General features: G+C 35.3%; 1 protein-coding gene across 11 annotated transcripts in view; it reads left to right on the top strand.

Annotated features, from left to right (window-relative positions):
- Positions 1-17,032, top strand: part of daam1b (dishevelled associated activator of morphogenesis 1b) — a 110,460-nt gene that overhangs the window by 69,069 nt on the left and 24,359 nt on the right. For all 11 annotated transcript variants that reach the window (XM_067383646.1, XM_067383647.1, XM_067383648.1 and 8 more), the window contains 10 exons: positions 9,162-9,233; positions 9,487-9,581; positions 12,856-13,189; positions 14,131-14,241; positions 14,455-14,558; positions 14,664-14,730; positions 15,247-15,364; positions 15,753-15,891; positions 16,088-16,146; positions 16,825-17,012. In XM_067383646.1, the coding sequence (XP_067239747.1) occupies positions 9,162-9,233; positions 9,487-9,581; positions 12,856-13,189; positions 14,131-14,241; positions 14,455-14,558; positions 14,664-14,730; positions 15,247-15,364; positions 15,753-15,891; positions 16,088-16,146; positions 16,825-17,012 (1,287 nt within the window). The remainder of the gene's footprint in view (positions 1-9,161; positions 9,234-9,486; positions 9,582-12,855; positions 13,190-14,130; positions 14,242-14,454; positions 14,559-14,663; positions 14,731-15,246; positions 15,365-15,752; positions 15,892-16,087; positions 16,147-16,824; positions 17,013-17,032) is intronic.

Genomic DNA, 17,032 nt, shown 5'->3' with positions numbered 1-17,032 from the left:
ATGGAACCAATGAAAAAGATTTAAGACGGTGAGCGGATGGATGAGATTAAGGAAGAATATGTCTGTCGTGAGATGGCCTGTGGCTGTGCAGCAGCATTCACGCAGACTCAGCACAGTGCCCAGCCTGGGACTAGTAAAACAGGGACTTGGCGCTCTTCCCCAGGGCTTCAGTCTGGGATAGGAGGGTGGAAGGATAAGGGAAGCCGTGGTTGGTCCAAAGCAAACAGGAAGGCCTCCATTTGCAGGTGCAGATTATGTTATCTGCAAGAACTGATGGCTTTTGATGGGTCTGTCAAGCCTGGGAAACAGCCGGGTTGTAGCCTTCAATTCACACCATTTATCTCTTTCCTTCTCTTTCCATGTATCAATAAGGTGTCGACATTTTGATTGTGACACAAACTAGAGGTGTTAATTTAATGTGTTAATCCATGATAAATATCTTAAATATAAATCTGCGCTGTTAATTACATAATAAAGAATTTTTAAATAAAAAACATTTAAATATTCCTTTGTACTGTATATTAAAAAAAAAAAAACTTATTAAAATAATATAATGTCTTTGAATTAACTTAATATTGTTTTGTTTTTTCCTCATCAAATAATAATAATAAATATTAATGTCAATAAGTATATAGCAGCTTTTAGTAGTGTTAATTTTCACTACCATTCCAAAGTTTAGGGTGATTAATATTTTTGAAAGAAGTCTCACCAAGCCTGCATTCATTTGTTCAAATACAGTAAAACAGTAATATTGTGAAATATTATAACTGTTTTCTGTTTTAATATATTTTAAAGTAATTTATTTCTGTGATTCAATTTTCAGCACCATTACTCTAGTCTTTAGTGTCACATGATCCTTCAGAAGATTAGGTTCTCGAGAAACATTTCTTATTATTATCAGTGTTGAAAACAGTTGTGCTGCTTAATTTTTTTGGGGAAACCACTATATATATATATATATATATATATATATATATATATATATATATATATATATATATATATATATATATATATATATATATATATATATATAAATTTATTTGAAATATTTTTGTAACAAAAAGTATTTACTGTCACTTTTGATCAATTTAATGCATCTATGCTGAATAAAAGTATTAATTTCTTTAAAAAGAAATCTTACTGAACCCAATATTTGAACAGTAGTTTATATTTGTATATAAATAATTCAATTGACAGCCCTAAAAAAACACGTTATGAACAAACAAACAAAAAAAACCCCACATGGTCTGATGACAGATGGTGATCAAAATCTTATTCATAATCATACTGTATAGGACGTTGATTGATTGTTATCAGCAGAGCTGCTAAACCAGTTGCAATCTGATCACAGGTTCAGCACTGACCTTAACAAGGTGAGTCATAGGTGACTGTCTGTTATCTCTCATATGATATCAAATGACGTGATGGAGCACAAACCAGAAACAATACTTTTATTGCTTGACCAGGTAACACTAACTTTGAAAACTGACTTCCCTCAAACTCGCCATGAATTGCCTCCTTTTGAGTTTTAAAATCAAAACATTATTTTTAAAGGTGTCATTATGAGGATTGATTTTTTTTTTTTTTTGTTCTAGTTAGATAAACGTGCACATTGTACTATGTGATATGAGGTTTTATTAACCTGTCACACAATGCAGGCTCTGCGAAGAGACAGTTATTGCAGGATGGGGCAGTAAAAAAGGTTTTTGACAAGACAGCAAACCTGCATTCAAGGCCAGAGAGCAGCCATGTGTGGTTATTTATTTCAAAACAAATAGTTTTAAGTGTCAGGTAGAGAATAAAAAAACAAATTATGGCACAAAAATCTCCCAGCAACATTAGAGATCATTTAAATTTAGTCTTAAAGATCATAATCCTAAATGTTGTTCTTTTGAACTTTCTATTCTTCAAAGAATCCTGGGGGGGGAAAATGCTAATAGTTTCTACAAAAATATTAAGCAGCACAACGGTTTTCAACATTGATAATAAGAAATGTTTTTTGAGGAGCAAATCATGAGTTGAATCAACTCCACAAATTTATCAACTAACTGTTCAGAAACGTCCAGATGCATTCTAAAAGTTAATAACTTCTTAATGAGTTTCACCATTACTGACAATCGTCATTTTGGCTGTGTGAGATTCTCCAGCTTTGTTGTTGTTGAGCAACCGAGGTGCGAGCTGTTAAACCTCCGCCTTCTTCTGGAAAGAGGCTGGGAGCAGCAGCTCATTTCCATTTAAAGGGACACACACAAAAACTGTGTTTTTGCTCACAAATTTGACAAGCTATAATAAATGAGCTGTATTTTAAGCTGACAGATTCTGGGCACAGAAGAGGCATTATAGGTCCCCTTTAAAAAAGAAAACCGTTATTTTAAATACTAATAACATTTACCAATATTACTGTATTTTTTGCTGTGTTTTTACTGTATTTTTGATCAAATCAATGCAGCCTTGGTGAGCATTAGAGACTTCTTTCAAGAACATTTAAAGGTGCCCTTGAAAGAAAAATTGAATTTATCTTGGCATAGTCAAATAACAAGAGTTCAGTACATGGAAGTGACATACAGTGAGTCTCAAACTCCATTGTTTCCTCCTTCTTATATAAATCTCATTTGCTTAAAAGACCTCCGAAGAACAGGTGAATCTCAACATAACACTGACTGTTACGTAACAGTCGGCATCATTAATATGTACGCCCCAATATTTGCTTATGCCAGCCCATGTTCCCAACATTATGAAAGGCATTAGACAAGGGCAGAACGTCTGGATCTGTGCACAGCTGAATCATCAGACTAGGTAAGCAAGCAAGAACAATAGCGAAAAATGGCAGATGGAGCAATAATAACTGACATGATCCATGATATCATGATTTTTTTAGTGATATTTGTAAATTGTCTTTCTAAATGTTTCGTTAGCATGTTGCTAATGTACTGTTAAATGGTTAAAGTTACCATCGTTTCTTATTGTTTTCACGGAGACAAGAGTCGTCGCTATTTTCATTTTTAAACACTTGCAGTCTGTATAATTCAGAAATAACTTCATTCTTTATAAATATCTCCAACAGTGTAGCATTAGCCGTTAGCCAAGGAGCACAGCCTCAAACTCATTCAGAATCAAATGTAAACAATATAACAGTATACAATACTCACATAATCCGACGCATGCATGCCGCATGCATGATGAACACTTTGTAAAGATCCATCTTAGGGTTATATTAGCTGTGTAAACTTTGTTTATGCACTGTTCAAGTCAAGCGTGAGCTCCGTGGGCGTGGAGCACGAGAATTAAAGGGCCAGTAGCCCTGAATCGGCTCATTTATAATGATGCCCAAAAATAGGCAGTTAAAAAAATTCATTAAAAAAAATCTATGGGGTATTTTGAGCTGAAACTTCACAGACACATTCAGGAGACACCTTAGACTTATATTACATCTTTTTTTAAAAAGTTCTAGGGCACCTTTAAAAAATCTTACCAACCTTAAATTTTTAAATAATGTACAAGTAGCAAATATGTATTCTGAGGTTCAGAGAAAGGGGTTAAAAATGGCCATGACTGTGGACAAGGAACACTCTAAAATATGCTGGGTTAAATATGGACAAACCCAGGGATTGGGTTGTTTTCACTCAGCCATTTTTTTCAACCAATTTTGGATTTATTTTTTTTAGCCAGCAATATAGTAATATACAGTAGTAAAAGGCATGTTTTTGCTCACCCCCAAATAGGGGCAAATTTGTGGGGTATTTTCAGCTGAAACTTGACCAGACCAGAGACTTATATTACATCTTGTGAAAGAAGGCATAATAGGTGCCCTTTAACCCAACCTGCTGGGTTTGTCCATATTTAACCCAGCTTGGGTTGTTTTTAACCCAACATTTTTTAGAGTGATAAAAGGCAAATTTCAAAACTAAAAATGTGTACAAAATGGCCTCTTTAAGTCATGAAAGTCATCTTTTGTGTCTCTTTAGTGCTTCTGGAAGGGTAAGGAGTATAGTACTCTTATAACCCCTGTGAAGGGCGAGGACTATTTTAAGTTTGATTCCCAAACTGTTTTGCTGACATCTCTTTCTGTACGGTGTGCTGAGCACAGTTATTATTCACCTGCGCCCTGATCTCAATCTCAATGCACTCAGGTGTGCAAGCTCTCCTGGCTCAAGACCAAAGCTCCAGGTACAGTATCAGCTGTCCTGCTTCTGGCAAAGGTCGATTAAGAATAGTCAGTGTGGATATTAATCTGACTTGCCTCAATTGTCCCCATTGTGGATAAATAAACATCGGTAATCAGAGCTTTCTGATTTCTACAAAATAAATGGATGCTGTTGTAATCTAACTCTCTTTCTCTTTGCTGAAGCATTCAGTGTTTTCATAAAAAAAGTTAATGGTGGATGGGCAGAAGAGGAAGAGTCTTGATCTTGTTATTTTTTTTTTCTTTCTAAGTCAGGGGCTATCAAGCTTCCTTGGGCGGTGGGCCAACAAATACATAGACAAGTGGGTTCAAATGAGCAGAGTGAATCTCTGACCCACTGCTGTCTGGCAGATGTGAAAGATTAGACCTGTAGCGCTGCAGTCAACATTGACCGTTTCCCTCCGAGTTGTGAATTTAGTCAATGCAACAAATCGAAATATTGCAAAACATAACTTGTGAATAAAGCAGCATTTCTACACACACACACATATTTAATTGGTGTTTATTAGGAGTGTAACGGTACACGAAACTGGCGGTTCGGTATGTAATTCGGTTTTGAAGTCACGGTTCGATTCGGTACAGTCAGGTACAGCAGGGGGAGAAAACTTTTTTTTATTTTTTTTATTAACCCTTAAATGCATGACTGTTTCACCAATCATTCTTACATATTCGGGTCTTTATCGACCCGGATCTATATCTAACACGGAAGGATCTCTACCTGTCGCAATAGTATAAAACTGATATAAAACTAACTGATATAAATCTGATATTAGAGTAACAATTACAATAGAATAAAATAAATCATATTTTGTTACCTTTTGGAGCTTGAAAGGGCTCAGTTTGAGCAGATGTTTTATGCCATCATCACTGTCCTCGTCAGAGCTCATTTCCCAGTAAATTCAGCAAATAATAGGTATGTTTGAGGTCACAGATATGAGCCCATTCGCGATCTCAAACGTATTCTCAAAACTATATAATTTTCAACATCTTCAAAATCAATATTTCGGTCGCTAACAGCTTCACAAGATCCATCCTGTAACAGTTACAGTCATATTTGATTGCGTTCAGTACTTGCTCTGCAGTAAATCGCTGAGCCATTTCATGTTTTTATTATTATTTCGTTTTCCGTCTAAATGAGTCGTCACTTCAGCATTGTGTATCAGACATTGCAACCTTGTGGAATAAAGGTGAATTGCACTTATTCCATCATTTAAGATTCAATTATTGTTGTGCAAAAAAAATATACGTACACTAATATACACCTCGGGTCGTTTGCGACAAAAAATGAAAAAATTACATTTTTACAAAAAATGAATACAAAAATAGGCATTCTTTTATAATTTTATGATTTTTTTCTTGTTATATTCTTTATAATGAATTGGTTGAGGAATACCAAGAAGGTTGATGTCTAACTTTAAAAAATGAATTAGGAGGAGGGTAGTGAATGACGTCCCGGGTCACTAAATACCCGAGGTATGCATTTAAGGGTTAAACAGTAGTTAACTGAACAAATTGTGGCTCTGTCTTTAAATTAATTCAATTATAATTAAAAGTTCCTCAAAGAAAAAAAAAATATCTCTGCTAATGATGTAAACTATATAGGGAGCCCTTACTTGCACATTACTATAATATTTAATTATAGAGCCAAACTATTAGCCTAAATTCAGTTGCTATTTATTTTTAGATAAAATAATCAACTCTCAAATAACAAATTGTATGCAAACATGTAAACTGCACACAAGTCAGTTTTTGCATTAACTTCTAAATCTAATTATAAAATTATGTTTTTACTCCAATTCGTTGTTGAAATATAATAATTTACACAGGGTCTGTCATTTTCATGACAGATTTATTTAAACATACATTAAATAATCAAGACATCACTAACAAGTTAAGTAGGCTAAATATAGTGAATAGGCTAATATAGTGCATATATTTAGCGAGAGTTCATTTCTCTGGAGAACTAACAAACTGTGGACACTGAATGACTTGCCTGAGGTAAATGCTATGTGCCACAGTGTTTACAAACTGTTTTATTGACATATTTTGCCATTGATAATGCCACTGATTACATGAGATATTATACATTTCAGTAAGTCGCACTGTATCTTTCAACAATCCTTCAGATGTTCATTCATGTTTATTCTGTAACTAGTATAAAAGAGGAAGAGTTGATCACATTCACTCACGCTCCAACCTGCCACTTGAAATGAGGCGCCTGTACAGTGATATTTCATGCCACAAAGAGCATCAAAACAACATTTTTTTGTTTGGATTTCATGATAAAATAGACAGAATTTGAAAGATGACATTTTGTTTCTTATCAAAAGTAACAAAACACAGAACTTATTGCGATTATTGGTGATTAATGGTGGCTAGGCTACAACGCTGTATTTATCGTGTAGGGCTGGGCAGGGCATCAGGGGGCGGGGCAAGTTTGTTTTGAATATTGTTACACCCCTTTATTATGTTTTTTTTTGTTTTGTTTTGTTTTGTTTACATTTCAATGAATGCCTGTTGATGTACCTGATCAGGCCAACATGAAAATTAGTGTGGTGTTTTACAGATGTTGTAGTGCTGAGGTCCAACTAAAGATATTCTTAAGTATATCTGATTGTTCTAAAGTAGAATAATTGCAAGTATGCTTTAGGTACACTTTAGGTACTTTAGGTTAAATATTTAAAGACTGATATTATACAAAGATCATACAGTCCTTATTAATAGTGATATTAAAACACTTTTTAAGCATAATATTAAGAAATATGCATTGTGCAATGAAGAAGTACTCCAAATAAAGTTTAATTATAATTTTATATCAGTAAGTCTTAAGTGATATGTTAATGGATCTAAAGTATACTTAGTATGAAATAAATGTATTTTAAATAGATTTTTCTATAGTACATATATATGTATATATATATATATATATATATATATATATATATATATATATATATATAAAATATATATATATATTTTTTTTTTTTTTACACCACTGCTGTTACAAAAATGTACAATTTGGTGGAGCTCACAGACAGACTATTTTTTAAGTGACTATATAGCATACCGAATACCGATCTGACTCTTGTGTCTCAATAATCTTGTATTTGGCATTGTTTGAGGACCACCATAGCGAATTAAAAAATGTAAACTGCTTGAAAACATGTAAATACCGTTTCATTACTTTTCATCTCCATGACGAGCGAGTGTCAGAAATGCTGCTGCTTTGTGCGAAGGGGTAACTGGGGTATTTCTACATTTCTAAAAGCGCCACCTACTGGCAGAGAGTGATATTGCATTTTCATTTAGCACGTCTACTGAATTTTGTACACATTGATCTGAACAGACAAATTGTATGCGAAATCAGACTGAATTTTCATGCAGAACATACATTTTTGGTGGGAGCAGGCCTTTATTTTGCTGTTTTCATCTGGCATTTTTATGTGATATCCCAATATTTGCATAAAAATATGCAGATAACAACTTGGCTAATCTCACTTGAATACTATGCAACAATTGAGCTTGTTCAGCTAATTGTTGGTGCTTATTTTTAGCAATGCAGTTTAAATGCTTTTAACTTATTTCGTAAATAGTAATTATCTGAACTGAACACATTGAAGCAGTGATAGTTCCTAGAAAGAGCGTCTCTCCGAACCAACCTCAGCCAAGTCGTTATGACATGTCTGTCTGAGAATGAAGTGCTCATGGGAAGAGGGCAGCGGGAAGTCCTTCCACAGCATGAGAATGAGTCCTGCCAGAGATCCACGTTGATGCTTTGCTCATTAAGGCCAAATGGTGTGTGGGGAGTTGAGGAGAAATATGCAGGACGGTGGAAGTTCACAGGTCTCCAGGCCGGCATTCAAGATTCCCCACTCTTCCTGTTTGTGAGGTGCCATCATCTCCCAAAAGGCTTGGCAGAGCCGGGTGTGAAACATCCTACGCAGTTCCTACAAGGAGCTCATTGCTATGCCAGATTTTTTTCCTTTCCTGTGTGTTCAGGGAACATAAGCTACAATTAAACTCCTTATTAGTGGCCGTGCGGGCAGACTGTGCTTGTTTTGAGAGGGAAGCTGTCACACTTCACAAGTTCCACTCGTTTTTGATTCATTACTCCCTACGTAGCTCCCTGCTTTCCTGCTTGTCTTCTGAATCTTACTGCGTTTTCAGCTAATGCGGCATTGGCTCAATCTGGGAGCTGTGTTGTTTCTCTGGTGTCTGTGAATCTCTGCTGGCCTACTTAAAGCATGTGCTATTTCTGCCAGTGCTTTGAGCGTGATGTTCTGTTTCAGATCTGTTTTTTCTCTGTATGTTTGGGAGAGTGTTTGTGTGTTGGGGGAGGTGATGTTCACCTGGGAATATATGCTTTGTGAATTGTTGCATGTTTTATGTGCTTCGGTTACATATAATAGTTAGCAATGAATATACAGATACTTTGGTTAAATCCAAGAAAAATTATGCAAAGAAAAAGAAACCAAAGAAATAAGAGGTGTTGTCATTGCATAAAAAGGAAAAACAAATGGCAACAATCTAAATGCAAAAAGAACGACAGATTAAATAAATGCCTCTCAGATAAGCCAATTCACTCTTTTGTCAGCTGAATATTTGGTTTCACATAACTGGCCGGTATCAAAATAAGATCATTTTCAAGATAAAGATCATTTCTCATTGCTGCAGAGTTAGGAACGTCTCATTCCCACTGATGCGTCCAAATTATGTCATTCCCAATAACATTCCAAAACCACACATTCCTTCCCAGTTCATTCCCGATGTGTTGTTTCACATTCCTCTATTCCCTGTGTCATGTTCCTGTTGTGTGCACTCTGATCGACATCATGCAGAGGACAGCGTGGATTAATGCCGTTTGCTTGAAGTGAAAACAAGAGTCGTGTTTTAAATATATTCATGCTGACATGCTTAAACCAATAATTTAAAGGTAAATTCTGTGCCTTTTCACCTATTGTTTTATTCCTCTCAGGAACAAGAGGAGAACAAAGGTGCTACTAGCTGGCCAGAGTACTACATTGACCAGCTCAATTCAATGGCAGCTGTAAGTATGTCATTTTTGAAGACCTTTTCTTTTAATATCCATGAACTGTTCATGGATATGGTCATTTCTTTTTCTTAAAACAATGGTTATTGGAGCTCTTAGTGGTTATCCTAATTATACATTATACGTATTACATTCCCATTCTACATTGTGGCCTTAAAACACATGACATGTATCCATGCTTAGACATGTACATCTTAGCTGGCTAACATGTGCTTCTAGTGTAAACATGGCATCTCATTTTATTTTACAGAGAAAGACTCTGTTGGCCTTGGAGAAGGAAGAAGAGGAGGAACGTAACAAGACCATTGAAAGCCTTAAAACAGCACTGCGAACGCAACCCATGAGGTCTGCATACTGATGCACACACTCTATCTTTTTGAAATATATAGCCACCAAGACTTTGTATTTGGTTACTTTCTTTGAAAAATATATAATGTTTTATCTTATTTTGTTTCATAAATCAAAACTAACTCACATGTAAGGTGTTTAACACTTCAGGCCCTATCATACACCCAGTGCAATGTGGCGCCAGGCACGACGCAAGTGTTTTTTACTAGTGTCAGCCCGACGCAGTTATCTTTTTCATGCCCTGCGCCACATTGTTTAAATAGCAAATGCATTTGGATCTGTTCGCCATGGGCGTGCTGGTCTGAAAACGAGGTGTGTTCAGGCGCATTGTTGGCACGTTGCTATTTTGAGGCAACTGAAATATACTGCGCCATTGTCCCATAGATGGTCAGATCCATTTCCTCACTAGAGAAGCGTTCAGCTTTTCCGCTTGCAAATTCTGCCATGTAATTAGCAAATCCGCCATGTTGTGAGCGCAACTGGCTTTTAAAGGGATTGGGAGATGAGACTCTGATTGGTTTATTGCATGTTACGCCCAAAAACACACCCATTACTCATTAAGAGAATAGGGACAACCCTTTTAGACCATGCGCTGGCCGCGCCAACCATTTTTCCCATCGGTAAACTAGCAAAAGTGGATTTGAACACGACCCAAGTGCACTTGCGCCATGTGCTTTAGACCATGCGCTTAGATAGTTAAAATAGGTGCCCTACTGTTTTAAAAGTGTGGAGTCAGAAATAATTTTTTAAGAAATTAATCCTTTTTATTCAGGAAGGTTGAATTAAATTGGTCAAAAATGACAGTAAATATAAATATTACAAAAGATTTGCATTTCAAATAAATGCTGTTTTCAATATTGATAATAAGAAATGTTCTTTTGGGGCGGTTTACGTGACACGGAAAACTTTTTATGTGTTTTGGCCATTCATTTACACAACAATGGCATTTTGGTGGCCTGAAAATGCAAGTTTTTGAAAACCATACCGTTGTCATCTTTATGTAAACTGCAAAAACGTGAATCTGTGAAAATGGTGATGGCATGCATATTATGTGTTTAGTCTATCCACATTATTTGTCAATGCGGAATTAAGGTATTTCTGTGAATGTGCGAGACTTCCGATTTATTAGCTGATAAAGGGATAATAATTAAAAAAATATCAGTAAACTATAAAAATAAAGCGGATAGGCATGCGCATTTGGTGCGACCATGTGTATGCGCAGGTGCGTAATCTTTCAAAGTGACATCACCAACTACTTGTCTGGCATGCGTAATACAGCGTTTTTAGTCATTTTTGCGGATCCGTGCGAATAAGAATAGTTTTGATAACGTTGTCATCTGTACAAAGAAAAAAACTTTTTTGTTTTTAGTACATCGTTGTCATGTAAACGTACCTTTTAAGCACAAAATCAGTATGTTAGAATGATTTCAGAAGGATCATGTGACACTGAAGACTGGAGTAATGATGCTGAAAATTCAGCTTTGCCGTCACAGGAATAAATCACTTTTTAAATTATATTGAAATAATAATAATAATAATAATACGTTTTATTTATATAGCGCCTTTCCAGAGCTCAAGGACGCTTTACAGTGAACAATTAACAGGGAAGAGATAATACAAGTAGACAATGATGAGAAACAATAATGGAAGTATACAGAAAAATAGAGTCAAGTACAAAATTACAAAACAGGACTTAAGAGACATAACATTCAGAGAAATAATAGTAATAATGCAGAGTAATCAAATTTTAATCAAAATCAGGGGTATAACATTCAGAAAATAGGTGAGTTTTGAGTAATAATTTAAATTCAGAGATATTATTGACACAACAGAGTGAGCGTGGGAGAGAATTACAGAGTTTGGGTGCAATAACACTGAATGATCTGCCCCCCATTGAAGAGAGGCGAAATATAAAATTTCACAATATTACTGTTTTTACTGCAATGTAAATTTGATCAAATAAATACAGCCTTGGTGAGCATTAGAGACTTCTTTCAAAAACATTAAAAAAAATCTTATCAACCCCAAATTTTGAATGGTAGTGAAAATACATATTTTGTCCATTTTATATTTAAAATGGTTCATATTTGATTACTGAATTAAAAAAAAAAAAAAAAAAAAAAAATTGCTGACATTATTGACTTTATTTGAAGCAATGCACAGCTGTCTTAAGGAAATATTTTATTTAACACGTCATTGATTTTTCCATTGGCAAGTACCTCACTCTCTTATTAAACAAACGCTTCCCTTATGGTGTGTGTTTTGGGTCTCATTATGCAAATGAGATTACTTTCATCAAACACACATGCTCACAGACACATGCGTTTGATTAGTTGTTCCTGCTCTGACTGTTTGATCCTGGGGTCAGGTCATCTCCACTGACCTCTGCAGGGCTCGTGTCAAAACACTCCAGCCCTCTTTGTGCCTAATAACGTTCAGGCTGCATATCAAACCATTCCTTTCACAGTTTTGGCAATTGTATTTAAAGTCAAGTGCTTTATAGGGGCCATAAATCAGTCTAGTTACTGATGTGATATATATTTTTCGCATTCATCACCTCCCTAAGGAGTTTATCATTTTCACATTTACTTTTTTTTTTTTTTTTTTTTTTTGAAGAAAAGGCCTAGTGGTTAGCACACATACTCCAGACACATTGAGTTGTGGTTTTCATGTTGCAAATTTAATGTGGGTTTGAATCCAGCCCATGTCATGTGACAATCCCATTGCACCATTTTCTCCTCATTATTTCCTGTCGCCTCTTCATTTTTGCTAATAAATAAAATGGGGAAAAAAATTAAACAAAAAAAAAGTAAATATATATTTAATAAAAATATTAAATATATTTAAATAAAAATATTTTAATGTAAATTAAATTTATATCAAAATTGAATTTTAACATATTAAAAAATAATGATTTTTTTTTTTGATATTTTTGATGAAACCATCAAAATGAGAGGAAAACATTTTATATTTGATTATTATTTTAAATATGAGGGAAGAACAAAACACTAAACTTAAGGTATTTATCTGAAATGCAAAAAATGCATAGAAAAACAAAAAGCTCACAGGAAAAAGTATACATTTAATACAACATAATAATCAGGTATTAATATTTCATTGTTTCTCTCTTTATAAATACATTTTACAAAAGTATATGACACCACACCTTTAAAATTAAAGCTTTATTTATTTATTTATTTTTTTCATGGCTTATCAAATTTATTACGACTAAGAAAGCTCTTTAACAAACAGCTGAATTTATTCCTCATAGGTTTGTAACAAGGTTTATTGATCTGGACGGCCTGACGTGCATCCTGAACTTTTTGAAGAGCATGGATTATGAGACCACAGAGTCTCAGATCCACACTTCCCTCATCGGCTGCATCAAAGCCCTGATGAACAACTCCCAGGGTCGCGCTCACGTGCTCTCTCACACGGAGAGCATCAACATCATCGCTCAGAGTCTGGCCACCGAGAACATCAAGACCAAAGTGGCGGTGCTGGAGATCATGGGCGCTGTGTGTTTAGTGCCGGGAGGCCACAAGAAGATTCTGGAGGCCATGTTGCACTATCAGAAGTTCTCTTGTGAGCGCACACGATTTCAGGTGGGCTACTTTGTCTATAATCTTAAAGGGTTAGTTCACCCAAAAATGAAATTTCTGTCATTAAGTACTCACCCTCATGTTGTTCCACACCCGTAAGACCTTCGTTCATCTTCAGTACATAAATTTAGATATTTTTGATGAAATCCGAGGGTTTCTGAACCACACATATGCAACAACGTCATTGTATCTTTTGAGTTTCAGAAAGGTAGTAAAAACATTGTTAAAATAGCGCCGCACTGCGTTCGCTACCTCAACTTAGGGCTGGGCGATATATCGCATGCAATTGTCACGCGCATTTCATCAGTAAAGCCGGTTCCCTGATTACCGCTAAATCGCCATCACCTGCTTTCAAATGAAGCGGCATTTAATAGACAGAGCCGTAGTTCACTGACAAGCTACGCAATATCGCGTTCATTATCGCAGATGAATCGCCTTCGATAATGAACGCGATATTGCGTGGTTTGTCAGTGAACTACGGCTCTGTCTATTAAATGCCGCTCCATTTGAAAGCAGGTGATGGCGATTTAGCGGTAATCAGGGAACCGGCTTTACTGATGAAATGCGCGTGACAATCACATGCGATATATCGCCCAGCACTACCTCAACTGCGTATGACAACAGTTTAAATTGTTAAATAAAGTCGTTATTTTTGTTTTGATTTTTCACACAAAAAGTATTCTGGCCCCTTTTAACATTAAGGTTGAACCACTGTGGTCACGTGAACTGTTTTAACAATGTTTTTACTTTCTGGACCTAAAAAGGTGTAATGACGTTGCTGCCTATGTGTGGTTCAGATACCCTCGTATTTCATCAAAAATATCTTAATTTGGTTTTACGGCTGTGAAATTTCATTTTTGGGTTAACTAACCCTTTAAACCCAACCCAATCAAACGAGTATGCATCAGGAAAATGTTAATCCCATGATGTTTTTTTTGTCACAGACATTGCTGAATGATCTGGACAAGAGTACAGGACGGTACAGGGACGAGGTCAGCCTAAAAACAGCTATTATGTCCTTCATTAATGCTGTGTTAAGCCAAGGAGCTGGTGAAGTAAGTCATTTTGGCTGTTTCCACACTTTTTTTCCCAGTTCTAACACATCTTAATTTACTCTTTGACTAGATCTGTGCTTTTCTCTGTAAACATATACCGAAATAACTCTCATATTTGTCCTTAAAGGAATATTTCTTCCAATAGTTCACCTTTAAGAAAGTGTTGTGTATAAAATCCCAAGTTCATCAAATGGTTCTTTAATTAACCTGTAGGCCAGCCTTGAGTTCCGGGTTCATTTGCGATACGAGTTCCTCATGTTGGGGATTCAGCCCATCATTGACAAACTCAGGTCACATGAAAACTCTACATTAGACAGGTAAAGTCCACATTGCTAACTATAGATTTTTTGTTGGAGTCTTATCCAGCAAATTTGAACTTTTTGATTTTGTGTTTTTTTTTGTGTGTGTGTGTGTGTCCTCAGGCATTTGGATTACTTTGAGATGCTGAGAAATGATGATGAGCTCACATTATCCAGGCGCTTTGAGTCTGTGAGTAGATATCATGTTTCATTATACAGTCAAACCAAAAATGTATTCAGACACCTTGAGTATTTAATTCATTAATAAAGTTTATTCACTATAGTTTAAAAAAATGCAGAGAGTTAAATGCTCAGAGTTAAACTGTGTCAGAAAAAAAAAAAAAATCAGATGTCAGGTAACACTTAAGCAAAACATTGGTTCCAAATTTTTATCAATTTTACTGATAGTCCACTGTATGAAGAATTTTTGCGTATAATATGTCACAGTTTACTTTATTTTGCTATCCTCACTTACATAAATGAACTATAGTGTTCTACACCCACTTGTAAAAATATATCAAAAATGTCTGAATAATTTTTGGTTTGACTGTATATATTATGTATAATGTTATTTAGCATTATTTTTATATTTCAGTAATATAATTATTTTAATAATTATGTATTATTTTGATTCAAAGGTGTATATTTTAAATAAAATTTCCTCTGACTTAAGACTTTTGTGTGGAATTTATCTATTTTTTTTCAGATGCATATAGACACGAAAAGTGCGACACAGGTTTTTGAGCTTGTACGGAAGAAGCTGGCCCACACAGATGCATATCCGCACTTTATGTCTGTTCTTCATCATTGCCTGCTCATGCCTCGTGAGTGCTTACCTGTCCCTCCTAATATCATCTCTTGTGACACAATGACAGCATCTGTCTTTCATCTGTTGTTTTTTTTCTCCTGTAGCTTTCAAATAGATCCTATAGCTTACCCACTCTTTCCTGCTGGGAATTTATTGTTTAGACTTAGTTCATAACTGAAACCATAAGCTATGCAGACTTTTTCCACCAAATATTAAAGGATATAATAATGTACTGTCAGCTCGTCATTAGTGCAAAGCTATTCGTTTTTTTGGCAGTTATACAGCACAAAATTATTTGACCGCAGAATGCCACAACTGACAAATAAGAATCAAGTATATATTTAACCATTTTGATTTTAAGTGTTCTGCATGCACGAATGTTTTAAATATGCACTTTGTTTTAGATAAGAGAAGTGGGAACACAGTGCAGTATTGGCTGCTGCTGGACCGTATCGTCCAACAGATGGTCCTGCAGAATGACAAAGGTCACGACCCTGATGTCACACCATTAGAAAACTTCAATGTAAAGAATGTGGTTCGAATGTGAGTTTGCTTTTTTTGTTTCAGACAACTTTCTCATAATTGGGTTTTTTATAAAGATTTTCTTTGGCAAGGTGCTGTGGTGTATTTATAGGAAGCATTTTTTAATACCCTCATTAAGTCTTTGCCAAATAAACCAAGATTATCTGTACTGGATTAATGAGTTTTTCCTTAAATCACATCGCTTACCCTCCTTCAGGCTTGTCAATGAAAATGAGGTGAAACAGTGGAAGGAACAGGCGGAAAAAATGCGTAAAGGTCAGCATATGTTCTACACATTGATGTTTCTTTTACAGCAGGCTGTTTTTGCATCCAGATTTACTGCTCTGTAACTATTGGTGCGTTCACATCATGTAAGAATTAACGTTCTGACTTAACAATGGAAAATGTTTGTTAAACGTATAAAATTCAACTTCAATTTTAATAACTAGGCCATCATGACATCATGCAAATTGACATCATGAAACCATATCTATACGTTTTACATTGAATAAAATGTTTGATCATTTATTTTGCATATTTATTTATTTTGCAGATTATTTATATGCATTTTTTCTCATTTTCATCAATTCATGTAGAAATCACCATTCTGACTTGACAATAAAAAACATCATTGTGAACCTTATAAATTACAAATTGAATGTTATGTGAATTTTTATGACTTCATCATGACAACAACATGCAAAACGAACCAGCATATAGTGAATTAATTTAAAACTCTAACAACAACATGCAAATGGGATCTATTTAGCATTGTAAGCATCGCCATATTAAATTATACTATCTGAAAGTGAGAATGTCATCATCTCAGAATTGTCATCTCATAATTATGATAATTCTGACTCAACCTGAACACAGGCGATTTATAGATTCAGTTGGCTGGAATCCAGTTTCTTCATTGTAAAGACCTAAAATTTAGACCTCTTTGTCCTGCAGACCACCATGAGCTTCAACAGAAGATGGAGAAGAAGGAGCGAGAGTGTGACGCGAAAACACAGGAGAAGGAGGAGATGATGCAGACTCTCAACAAGATGAAAGAGAAGTTAGAGAGAGAAATGGGCGAGCATAAACTAGTCAAGCAGCAGGTGGCGGAAATGACTGTAAGACTACATGACCTCAGCACGGTAGGCTGATGATGTCACAA

The sequence above is a fragment of the Chanodichthys erythropterus genome, chromosome 4 (genome assembly GCF_024489055.1).
Source record: "Chanodichthys erythropterus isolate Z2021 chromosome 4, ASM2448905v1, whole genome shotgun sequence".
Classification (NCBI taxonomy): Eukaryota; Metazoa; Chordata; class Actinopteri; order Cypriniformes; family Xenocyprididae; genus Chanodichthys; species Chanodichthys erythropterus.
This window is presented reverse-complemented; position numbering and strand designations above follow the sequence as displayed.